This window comes from Drosophila miranda, chromosome 3 (assembly GCF_003369915.1).
Source record: "Drosophila miranda strain MSH22 chromosome 3, D.miranda_PacBio2.1, whole genome shotgun sequence".
NCBI classification, from domain to species: domain Eukaryota; kingdom Metazoa; phylum Arthropoda; class Insecta; order Diptera; family Drosophilidae; genus Drosophila; species Drosophila miranda.
Window position 1 is genome coordinate 7,081,960 of NC_046676.1, and position 12,176 is coordinate 7,094,135.

Consider the following 12,176-nt stretch of genomic DNA (forward strand, 5'->3'; position numbering starts at 1 on the left):
CACGGCAAAGATTTTTTGCCATTGTTCGTGATGTGCGATGTGTTTTTGCCTTTTTTGTGAGCTGAATTCAAGGTGTGCGAATCTGTCGGCGTGTGCGTGCGGCAGGTGTGCGGAGCGTGCTTATCTAGTCATATGAGATTCACAAAATCTCCCAACAGTCGACTCTGAGCGTTTCCAGCGTGCGGTTGTGTGTTGTGTCAGTTTGCAGTTAGAATTTGGGAAAATGAATCCAGAAGATATGCAGCGTGCCCGACAAATGGTCAACGTGGAGGCGACACAGCCCTTAGGCTCCCCCACGTCGTTGAGAAGAACGCTGGCTGGTAATTTACTGGACAAGCGTACACAGTTTCGGTAAGAAAATGTGCCACAATCCCAAAATGTCCTTGAACAAGGCAGTGCTTCTCTGTTTTCAAATAGTAACTGCTAGTGCTACATCAATGAGCTTCTTGACATGCTCTTGAGCAGACTGCTTAACAGACTGTTAAGTCATGCTGTACAGAAATAAGCACCACAACCAAGTATTTGGTCTAAAGATGCAGTTATTTCTCTTTCAGATTCGGCGTTGTTTCGCCTATGCATATATATTCCGATTTTTATATACACACAATATAGTATAGTTTGAATAAAGAGGCAGCCTATAGCAAGTTGAATGTGCTGTAGGCCGCACAATTCGCACATGTGGTACCACCGTCGACCTAAATTTCCATTATAATGGTATGCCGTATAGAAACATCCTTTTCCCATCTGCATCATTTATTGCATTTATATCGTTGCCAGTCATCTCATTTACTTTCAAACAATTCACTTGGCGCGTAGCTCTAGAGATTATCCAACACACTTACGTTTCCGTACATTCCGTACAATTTTACGTTTTATGCTTTGGCCTTAGTGGTTTAAACCTTATTTTATATTAATACAACAAAAAGGAATCCAGTCTCTAAAATTAGCCAATCTCTTAGAAAATTGATTCTGTAATCGTATAAAATTAGAGAGAGCTGAGGGTCCTAGCCAGTGCCACCAGGTTTTCAGAGTCAATATAAGTGTCATATATATAATAATATAATATAAGAGTAAAAAGTGGCTAAAACCGAAAAAAAAAAATAAACTAAAACTAAATACACCCCAAAAATATAACATTTTGTGGTATTAGTGATTTTGTTATACTAGCTATAAATATATACAGCTTCAGCTAGGGCTTCTTAAGAACTTAAAAATTATAGGGTAGTCTGAAATTTAACAGAACCAAAATGTTGCATAAAAAACGAGATCGGAAAATTTTTGTTCAACAAAAAATCCAGAAAATTTACATTTAAAACAAAAGTATGCTGAATTTATTTTCGAAATATGCTGAACAGCTTATATAATTTTCTAATTTTATAAGCTAGTCCACTTCTAAAAAAGTAGATCTAGCCTGAAATATGCTAGGCCGGCAGCACTGGTCCTAGCTTTCAGCACTAACCATACAGTATACATATATGTATATATGTATACATGTTTATATATGTATACATACTGTATGGTTAGTGCTTGCAGGCAACATTCAACCGAATTAACCCATTGTCGACCAGTGGATACTAAAAAACACTCCACGAAACTGTAACTTGAAGAATTTAAGTGCAGTTCAGGTGAAAGATATCGTGTGGTTTTTGTAAGTAGAGAGGGTGGATCTACATGATGAATTTTCAAACAGTATTATTTTTCGTGGTATAATTAGTTGTTTACCTGCTTAAATAGAGGGGCTAAAATTATATCATTTTGTAGTATTTTCCAGTATTTCCGAAGACGCGATATGGACTCACCCTCTTGTCCAATGCCCCAAGTGTAGAAGTCGTGTAGAAATGCAATTTAGAGACATGTCCCAGGGCAGATCGATTACTAATTCGTGATCGAAATCCTGATCGTTTGGCATCAACATTTTCCAAAATGGGAAAAATGAATGTCAAAAAATGGATACCGGCACTGGCACTTCCACTTATATGAAAAAAACGGCCAAAAATTTCAAATGTACACCTTCCCTTTCATGTGTCGCTCTTGATAATTACATACAAATGTAGTTAATACGTAGCAAATGCGTAGTTACCATGTTCAAACATTAATTTACTGCAAATTTGCATTGACCTTTTTTGTTAAACCTAATTTTACAAACAATTCAATAAAGATGGGTACTTTAAATTAAGTATAATTGTAGGGAACTGATTAATAAATCGGATAAAATTATGAGTTTAGCGCTGAGGGTTCTAGCTATCTAGCAATATTCAACCGAATATCAAAAGCCAAGAATGTGGTGGAATTTGAATACAAATAATTCGTCGGTATATTTCGGTATATTTTGAAACTGTGACGTATCGCAAAAGCAATAATTGTTTATTGTTGTTTGCCTTGTTTTCATTGTTGCCTTACGTCTTTAAATTTGTGTGTGTTAACAATGGCCGACAACTGACTGGCCTGTGATAACTGCCCCGCAAGCTCCAATGTGGCCCTAAGTTCATCTCGAATTGTTTGCGGCCAAAGAAGAGACCAAAGAGGCAAATGCCAAAAAATTCTTTGTGCAACAATAATAAGGGGCAGGGCAGTGTGGAGAAGCTGCAGCAAATCTTTCCGAGAAGGACAGCAGCTTAGGCGGGCCTGTGCAAAGTCTAAAACAAAAGACAGGAGCCAGGCGGGTGCTTCGCGTTTGTAGGTCAAACCCGAGCCTTCGACGTGGGTCGTATTTGTATACACCTCCCACTCATACATGCGCAGGACGGAACAAGTGATTTGACCAGCATGACGTCCTCGTACCACATTATGATGTCTGCAGCCGCCTCGCCAGCTCAAACAGTGCCAAAGGCCAATTCCATGGCTTCGGGGGGAGTTGGGTCAAACAATTCCAACGGCGGCGGTGGCTCCTACTACGACGATCATGAGAACCACCTGCTGCATGTAAACAGTGGTCGTCTCAGCAGTGCCGCGGCCTCCTCCGCCCCAGGTCCCACCAATGGGGGGGCCGGCAGCGATGCGGAAATGCGCTGGTGGTGGTAAGTGGACCTATGTTTTTGCTACAATACTGTAGTGCACTTGCCATTTACCTGTTAATCAATTAGTGTGTTTGCCAAAATGTTTCGTTTTGAAGTGGTCTGGCAATCCACAGTCTGCAAACAAAGCCTTTGTTAAGCGACTGTAAACTGTCTGTCTGCCACTGTTATTGCCCTGTTAATGAGTTTATTATTGAGTTTATATAACAGTAAGTCTACAGAGCGCACCTGTATATTTGTGTCTCAGTCAAGGGTTTAGTGAGTGAGTTTTATTATAGATGATGGAGTAGCAACTGGCCAATGCCTCACCTTACGAATAGACCATGCACCAGGCACTCGATCAGTCGCGTGGCACTTGCGCTCAGCTCTTGCCCCAGCGATCATATACTTTATACTTTTATTTTAAAATCGGAATCGCACGAAACATTTACAATTTAATCACCTTTTTAGCGTCTCAGTTCGGTTTCGCATATTGACTGGACAGCACGGTCGTGTTCGCGCTGCGCTCTCTCTCTCTCCACCGATCTCGTTGGCACGATCACCCTCAGAGCTCGCGCGATTTGAACGTCCAGCGATCTGTTTCGTTTCGGTCGTTTACCTGGTGGCGCTGGTCAGCTTTAAAGCTACCCGCCCCTGTCTCTTCGGCTCCGATTCGCGCCTCGTTTTGTGCTTAAAAGAAAATATAACAATTATATAACGTGTAATTAGAGTAATTTGTTGGTTGTCTAGCCCCAAAACTTGGCTTACCATTTCTGTGGGTCAGTCCCAGTTTCAGTCCCGTCCCACTTTCGGTTTCTTTCTGTAGGCCAACAGACCGACCCCTATACATTAATCTCCTACCAGAACAATCGACACGACACTATCTTTGCATTGTGGTTTCTATTCAGTTGTACCCATGTGCCTGCTGTTTACGAAAGGCTTCATTATCAGCGTAGCGTTATATGCCGGCACGTTGTGTCTAATAAAGGGGGGGGGGGGGGGGGGTTCCTTCGTGTTCGATCTTGTCAATGATAATTACTAATCTTAATTACTAGTAGTGCGCATTTTGTTGCTGGCTTGGCTCTTTCAGTTGATTAATTAATTTCGATTTTCTTTGTGCAATAAATCACTTAAAATTCGCTTTATGCACTCGTCTATGTACATATGTATTTTGTCAGCTCTAAGTAGAGGGTGTGCCTTGTCTCCTTTGTTTATTTTACACAAGCAATTTCAATGATTTGTAATAATTTACTTTTTGCTTCCTGGTGGCAGTACGAGTAGAAGACAAAGGGAACTATGGATCACGCGATCCACTAATTAAATTGAATGTTATTTTTTTAATGATTTGATTCTTGTGATGCAATCTTTTACGTAATCAACTACTTCCATACAAAAGATTTCCATCAGATTCGGATTCATTCGTAAAATTCAAAATCAGTTTAAGCCAAGCTGAGGGAAGACTTATACATATATGTATATCTTGCGTAGAAATTTGACCTTCCATGTCCACTCAAGAGAATCGACCTCTGTTAATGAACTGTTAATGAGGCACTCTAAAAGAGACCGAAAATTATCTTTGTACACACAGGTCACGATTTCCAGACTAATGGCCCGCGATACTGTTATGCCCAAGTGGGCTGTGAGCTTTATAACAATTTAATTGTGGACTAAGTGAATGTTTTTTCGAGTTTTCCCTATTAAAAGGTCTTTGACCAACGCTGTGACCAAAAAAAAAGCCTCAAATATGATTAATTGTGTTCATATGTTTCGCTAAATACATAACTACATGAGTGCTGTAGTTTTAAATTTAGCTTGTGCAAGGTACAGACTGCAAATTAATGTATACTTGACATGCTTTTTGGGCTTAGCCCAGCTATAAATGTTGGCCAAGTACGTTGCTTCCATCCCTCTTATGCTTGAACGGAAGCTGGCTAATGACGCATTAAGCCTTGGCCCTTTCATCTCCCCCACTCTGCAGTCCTCTCTCTTTCTCTCTGGCTCTTTTTGATAGCTCTTTGTTGACGTCAAAGCCGGAACTACGCAAAGTCCGTTATGTTGACCAAAAAAATTAATGAATAAACAACTATTTTATGGCCAATAACAAATTTATTTTGCACAAATTTCCAAATAAACGGAAACCGGTTAGATACTATACTAAATCCAGACGTATTTAAAGTCGGATCGTTTTTTTTTTGTTTATCAACTTTTACCCACGCGGCAAAGGCTGAAGACCACCGATATCACTCTTTATCATAAAAAATGGGTGGTGCATTCTTGTGTTCGTGCGTGTTTCTGGTTATTTGGTTAACAAAAACTGTTAACGCCTTTACAATAAGGGGAGCAAGGTCGATGTTGTTTACCGTTTTGCCCAGCTCAGGGACGTTTTGGGCGAGTTGGGACCCAGAAATGTGAAGTGAAATGAAATGGGAACTAATATTCCAGTGCTTTTCAGTTGATTGAACCAAACAAAAATGTGTTAGAACAAAACGTTGATTAATTGATTGTTTGACGACAAATCTGTGTGAATCGTAAAGTGATATGACGTGCCTTTCGGACATTGATCTGGCAACCCTGCACCAGCATCGTCTGGAGGAGCGCTTCAGTTATAAGCTGGCCTGGAGCGGCACAGCCCATCAGCAGACCCAATACAATGATCTACTGGTGCGGCATAATGCCTCCCTTAAGCGGCAAAGAATCATCCAGCACAAAGCAAACCAGGCGAGTTCCAAGCCCAGGGAACAAGGCGAATCCACAACAAACACGGCCAGTAATCAGAATAGCCAGCTGACCAAGTCCGAGGACGAGCATGACGATGGCTACTTTGATTCATCAACCCGACGCAGGCGTAGTGGCACCTGGCCGTAAGTACTTCGCTGTTCGAACCCATCCCATTCCGTCGTAAGCGATTCGATAACCCTGAACGTCGGGCAACAGCCCAAAAAACAATTGTGGCAATGTTATCAGGACATCGGACATTTGTTCGGAGCATGCTCTGATAGGAGAGGCGGCTGGTGGCTCTCTAATCAAGTATTGCCTTGTCATTGGCCCTATCGGGTCGACTAAGGCGTAAAAGGCGTTGTGTGCATTCAGGCGCTTTGCTTATCAATTGTTTACTCAGATAGAAAAAAGCAACTAATTTAAGTAAATATCACGTATGCATAATCAGAATTTATTGATTTTCACATGTCAGCATGATGATCACCAAAAATGTCGATATGTGCAGAGATCTTAGTGGACTGATCTAAAATCGAAGTAATTTTAGAAGTCCTTGACCTTTCTGCATAGTTGAGTGCTTGCAGCGCGTTTTTTCATTATTTTTGGCCAAAAAACAAACAAGTTTTTAAACACCTTGTCTATTGGCATAACGATGGCGCCGTCTGTTAATTTATGGTTATCTGATATGTGTGTAGGTTTTCTCTTCAGCTACTATTTTTGAACGATTTTTTTTGAAGAACCTGAGACACTGACGCGACGCCGTGGCTGAGTGCCAGTTAAACTTTTTGTGAATCGGTGCCAGTTTGTGCTTGGCGCGATTCATGAAACAACAACAAATTAATAAATTAAAATATATTCAGAAAAACAAAAAATTAGTGACTGACGCTGCTCGTGACCACTTCGGCGGGCCGTGTTCCAAAGGTTTGCATCGGCCAGGTCAGGCAGTTCAAGCCGCATTTGCATGGCCTGTCTGGTTCGGATTCGATTATACCACCCATAGACTCGTTAATGCCCGAGGGAAATGGAAAACGAATTCAAGGTGTTCGAAAGGTTTACAGCGACTCAACGATGGCTGCAAACTTAAGTTTTGTCATGCTGACGTCGTCGTTGAAGTTCTTTCCTGTACGAGTACATAGTACCTACAATATCTATTATATTCGTTACTTGGTTGGGGTTCGGTTCGTACTTGGCTTCCAGTTTAGTTCCAATCGAGTGGCGTTGGCGGTCGAGCAAGTGCAATTAACGAGCGTTCACTGCGAAAAATGCCGTGTAAGTGCTGGCCAACTGGATAGCCGGTGAATGAATGTGAATTTCCTTTGAAACAATTATCGAAACAAGATCATTATTTGTTCTGCAATTTATCAGAAATTGTGCGTCACTGACTTCGCTCGTTGGGGATGAGTCGATAAAACATTAATAAAAAGGGGCAAAGTGGATACAACTTTTTCAATTACAGAAAAAATAAAAATAAATTGAATCCTTGACTTTTTTGGAATTTATTAAAGAAAATGTAGAACGATTTTAACTATTTTAAAATTTCAAGCGATAACGAGATCTATCTGTCCCACTGTGTGAGATTTACTTCTACGGTTTAGCATAGCCTAGCTTATGGCTCTCTCTCTTCCTCTCTCTCTCTCTCTCTCTCTTTTGTCTGGCTGTTCCCGATTCGCTCATCTCTGGATGAGTCAGCGCAAACATGTCTCAGCTCGCATTAGCACATCAATCAAACCCGTTATTATGCGATGCTTTGAGGTCTAACCCACCCACACACTCACACACAGACGCACACCACTCAAGAGTCAAACGAAACGTTTAAAGTTCAGCATGCGCATGGTGTATATTTGGTGAGGTGAGACATAGTCACTCTTCTAGTTTCCTATTCTCCTTGCCACTCTCTCGCACTCTCGGAGACAGTACATGAGCAGATGGAATGTATGCAATTCCCACAGTTGGCACGTATTGGCTGGAGCGTTTGACGGTTTATGGAAAATTGACCAGAACACTGCTCTTTTTAGAGGGCCAGCCCCATGGATTCCAGAGGACTATACTCTCAGAATGCCTCACTTTATATTAATACATCTTGGGCTGGCTCTCTTGCTACTATCTCTCTCCCAAACACTCTCGGTTAGCATGTGCAATTCCTGTTTGTTTGCGCCTGAGAGATTCAACAAGTTTATTCGCGCTGGGGTCCCCCCCCTCCGCGCAGCTCTTGCCTCATCCGCTGCTGCTGGTGTTGTTGCTGTAATGAAAACAAATATATAAATACGTTGAATACCTTTATTTTGTTGTTTTCGAACACAAAAATCGGCCGGCCAGTGATTTTGTAACCTTCGCACGAGCCACAACGTCCGCCGAAGCACAAATTCCAACAAGTTTTTTTTTTCTCGTTTTTCATCGTTTTGCGTTTACTTTGTGTGGAATCGCACAAAATAAGATCGAAAACTACTAATTTTGGAGAGGAATAGGGCGTGACCATCGATAGATTGGCACTCTAGAGACACTTATCTTCAAATGCAGCATCAAAAGTTGCGACTTGCGGCGACCCTGCAACGTCAGGGTTCTCTGAGTGCAGCAGCAGCCGTTGAGGAGGCGGAAGAACAAAAGCAACAAGTAGCCCAGGCACCCGACCCGCGCATTTTGAGGTTCCGCCCAAGCTCCGGATCTCCTCTCCAACTGGCACTATATCTGTATTCTGTCTATATCCTTTCAGGCGCACCCGGAGCTTAAATGCCCCGTCGCCCTTCCAGCAGTTCGGACCATGCGGACGCATTATGAAAAACTCCGCCATGGTGATGCAGATTCAAGATCCGGCCAGCCAGCGCCTGACCTGGTACAAGCCACCGCTCACAGTGCTGGTGATCAAGAAAAAGGACTCTCAAGTCCTCCTGCCGTTTGTCCAGCTGGTGGAGTGGCTGGTGCAGGAGAAGCACATGGTCGTGTGGGTTGAGTCCGCCGTGCTGGAGGATAAGCTGCTGCGGGACGATGTCAAGCTGGAGAACGAGAGCGCCAAGTTCCGACAGGTGCACGGAGACTACTGTGGCGTGCGTGAGCGTTTTCTGGCGCTGCGCGAGAAGCTGGTGACATTCAAGTGAGTCTGAAATGGGAATGGACCCCAGGTGGTGCTCAATTCTAACTGGCTTCTCTCTTACAGGGATGGTCGCGATGATCTAACCGATCGCATCGACTTTATTGTCTGCCTCGGAGGGGACGGCACCTTGCTGTACGCATCTCAGCTGTTCCAGCAATCAGTGCCGCCCGTGATGGCCTTCTATCTGGGCTCACTGGGCTTTCTTACGCCCTTCCAGTGTGATAACTTTCAGGAGCAGGTGACCAATGTACTGGAGGGTCACGCTGCCCTCACCCTGCGCAGCCGCCTGCGTTGCTCCATCCATCGCAAGGGCGAACGCCGCAAGGAGTCGCTCCAGCCAGCCGGCAGCAACCTGCTGAAGCCAAGTCATCATCCTTACCTGAAATATATAGAGCTCAACAATGGAGCATCCTCTGGTGCCAATAACAATTACTGCAACCCGCATATGTCATCAAACAACAGCATCCTGGTGCTCAACGAGGTGGTTATCAATCGTGGCCCGTCGCCATATCTCAGCAACATTGATATATTCTTGGATGGCAAGTACATCACCTCTGTTCAGGGCGATGGCCTGATTGTGTCGACTCCGACTGGGAGCACAGCGTATGCGGCAGCAGCTGGTGCCTCCATGATCCATCCCTCCGTGCCGGCCATACTGGTGACTCCCATCTGTCCGCACTCGCTGAGCTTCAGGCCCATTGTGGTGCCAGCAGGAGTGGAGCTGAGAGTGAGTCCTAAGTGAATCCACTTTTCGATCGTCTAATATCGCCTCATTATTTGTACCTAGATATCCATATCGCCGGATAGCCGCAACACCTCGCGCGTCTCCTTCGATGGACGCAACGACCAGGAACTGAATCATGGAGATAGCCTGCGGGTGACCACCTCCATCTATCCCGTTCCCAGCATTTGCTCTCAGGATCAGATCTCTGATTGGTTCGACTCACTCGCCGAGGGACTCCATTGGAATGTGCGCAAGCGCCAGAAGTGCCTCGATGAGCTGTCGGACCTGACGGCCTCCGGATCGGAGGACACGCTCGACGAGTTTGACAATCTGAAGATCTACGATGCGAGTGGTTCTTCCCTGGATACTTGAGGGCCCAATTAGCTTAGTTCTAGAGCTAATTCATAGGGTTTTCCTGAAAGCAGGAGCTAAGAAATGTAGCGAAAATACTCTATTGTAATATTGAAATATGTATATATGCAACTACATAAATCACCTGGTTGAGTTGAAGGCTTAAATGTTAATGGAAAATGATTGCAATAATTGTTTAAGCTAGAAAAATTTCTGTTGTTGCTTGTGAACAAATCCGCTTTGGCATAGCTTTTAAGTTTGAATTATTACTCTTTAATCGGCGATGGCATCGAGTTCTCCGTACTTAAGCAGAATCTCGTTATCTGTACAATTCGAAGAAGGTAATAAAAATTGTATTATTAACTCAAAGCGCCACAAAATCCATTTCACTCCAATTTACTCTTTGAAGCAACAGCACAATAAAAGTCCAATTAATTAGATGAGCAATGGATAAAACCAGAACAGAGGCAATCAACATGGACTCGTGAAAAAGCACTTAAAGAGTTCGAGTAAGTGCGGTGCTTAGGTACGAACAGTCTCTGGATGATGGATGAATTGAAGGGACCAAAGGAAGGAGTGTCCACCCCTATGATTTTTATCATTCACAAGCCCATTGAGAGGAAATGGTTCAAGAGGTCTTAACTTTGATTTGAAATCTTGTTTTGGTAGAATCACAATCCTTTTAGCTACGAGTACTATACTGGATCTAATCCATATAATTCATAAGATTTATCGTTACCAAAGCTTCCAGAAATGGTTTGTTCTTTTGCCTACATCTCATTTGAATGTGGACGTTTCTGCGGATGGTAAATATTCTACTCGGCTATGTGCCATAGCTACTATTGAAAACTCCTCCGGGGGGACAGCGCTCAAAAGTTGACCACTTCCGGTTCGTTGGAACCCATTGTGGAGCTCGAATTGTAAATGGTTTTAACATGATTATTGCCGAACTGTCCCTGCCCCTGCTCCTGGTACTGGCCGCAAGCCCTTATGCGACAATTGTTTAAGTGCAAGAGCCGCGCCATAAATCAAAAGCATAAAAGGAAAGCCAACTGCCATAAATGTGGCTAGAAGTGTTCTATGTTCCCTGCCGTTGCCTCTCTCTCCACCTTTCCGGGTGCGTGTGTACGTGCCAAGTGCGTTTATTATCAATTTTCACGCTTTTCCAGCGGCTCTCCCCCTGCCGCACATGGCGTGCAACAAGTAGAGCCGAGCAAGGACCTCAGCATCCTTCCGCTTCGTGTCCCATACATCTTACTGGCGGATAAACGCATTGCGTATTATCCGACCCATCCGATTGGTGGACTTCGGACACGCCCCGTGAATCCAGCATTGCGCAGGCCTCGTCTTCCGAACTCGTGCCTCAGGATGAGGGGGGAGGTCCTTGTCTGACGAATTAAATAAATGGCATCAAGCGTATATATTCAATTAATTTTTCTTTTATTCGTATTCTTTATCCTCTTTAAACCCACTTAATCGGGTCAAATGTAAAGCTTCATAGTTGCGGATTTGAGCTGAGAAAAGAGAGAGCAGAATAAGAATTAATTCAACAAAGAATTAAATAAAAGATACATTCTTTACAAATGCAACCTCTTGAATTCTTTTCTGAATCTTTAACCAATCGATCAACAACTTTACTTTCACTGAAAGCCAACACCGAAAACCCTTCCTTTCCTTCCTTCAATGCAGCATTGTCAGTGCCATTTCCTTTTGCCGCAATAATATTTCAAAATATTTGCGGAATTTCTTAATGAAGTCGTGCTCATGCTGGGGGACTAAGACAAATGCCAAGGGGAAAGGCTAAAACCAAACCCAACTATGCCAAAGCAGCAGCCGAAGTCGAAGCTGGAACTGAAGATGACGATGATGTGGCACGTGTTGATATTCCAATTGAATGCCACCAAATATGCGGTACTCCATGCACCCACACGCACAGAATGGGACTTATCGTCATCTCATCGCATGCTCATCCCTCTGTATAAAAATGAAAAATATTTCCCTCTCATGCCAAGGGTGACATTTGAACGTTGACTGGGGCCACACTCGTGAATTTAAATAGATTTCGCAAATGCTAATGACAGCTCCGCTCCAGCCCGTCCAGGGGGAAGTTTTGTCCGGCTCGGTCGCTCCTACACTGCCTTTCAAACAAAAGGAAATTAAACAATTGCGGTCGAATGAATTTGTCCCGTTTTCCATCTCCTTCTTTCTGCTTTTCAGCCTTTTTGCTTTAGTGATAAAACTTGACTACAAGGCAGAGATTGTCAACGGAATGACCCGCATATGTTGGAGTGTCCTGCTAGCAACA

At 43.4% G+C, this 12,176-nt stretch overlaps 1 protein-coding gene and 1 long non-coding RNA gene across 8 annotated transcripts; one reads left to right on the forward strand and one right to left on the reverse strand.

Annotated features, from left to right (window-relative positions):
• The first annotated feature begins 202 nt into the window (after positions 1 to 202).
• On the forward strand, positions 203 to 10,240 carry LOC108159251 (NAD kinase). Of its 5 annotated transcripts, XM_017292373.2 has the most exons (5): positions 3,625 to 3,714; positions 5,446 to 5,854; positions 8,419 to 8,796; positions 8,860 to 9,523; positions 9,584 to 10,240. In XM_017292373.2, the coding sequence occupies exons 2-5, from the start codon at positions 5,532 to 5,534 to the stop codon at positions 9,890 to 9,892; spliced, it is 1,674 nt and encodes a 557-aa protein (XP_017147862.1). In that variant the 5' UTR covers positions 3,625 to 3,714; positions 5,446 to 5,531; the 3' UTR covers positions 9,893 to 10,240. The 5 variants fall into 5 exon arrangements, with proteins under 5 accessions (XP_017147865.1, XP_017147863.1, XP_017147862.1 ...); XM_017292376.2 differs by lacking the exons at positions 3,625 to 3,714; positions 5,446 to 5,854 and adding an exon at positions 203 to 351; XM_017292374.2 differs by lacking the exons at positions 3,625 to 3,714; positions 5,446 to 5,854 and adding an exon at positions 2,747 to 3,017.
• Positions 2,917 to 3,987, reverse strand: LOC117187691. Of its 3 annotated transcripts, none has more exons than XR_004472324.1 (4): positions 3,762 to 3,987; positions 3,457 to 3,683; positions 3,069 to 3,401; positions 2,917 to 3,008 (listed from the first exon to the last, which is right to left on the reverse strand). It is a non-coding gene; the product is annotated as an uncharacterized LOC117187691 (long non-coding RNA). The 3 variants fall into 3 exon arrangements; XR_004472323.1 differs by having other exon boundaries at positions 3,069 to 3,189; positions 3,243 to 3,683; positions 3,762 to 3,986; XR_004472322.1 differs by having other exon boundaries at positions 3,069 to 3,683.
• Positions 10,241 to 12,176: the final 1,936 nt, after the last annotated feature.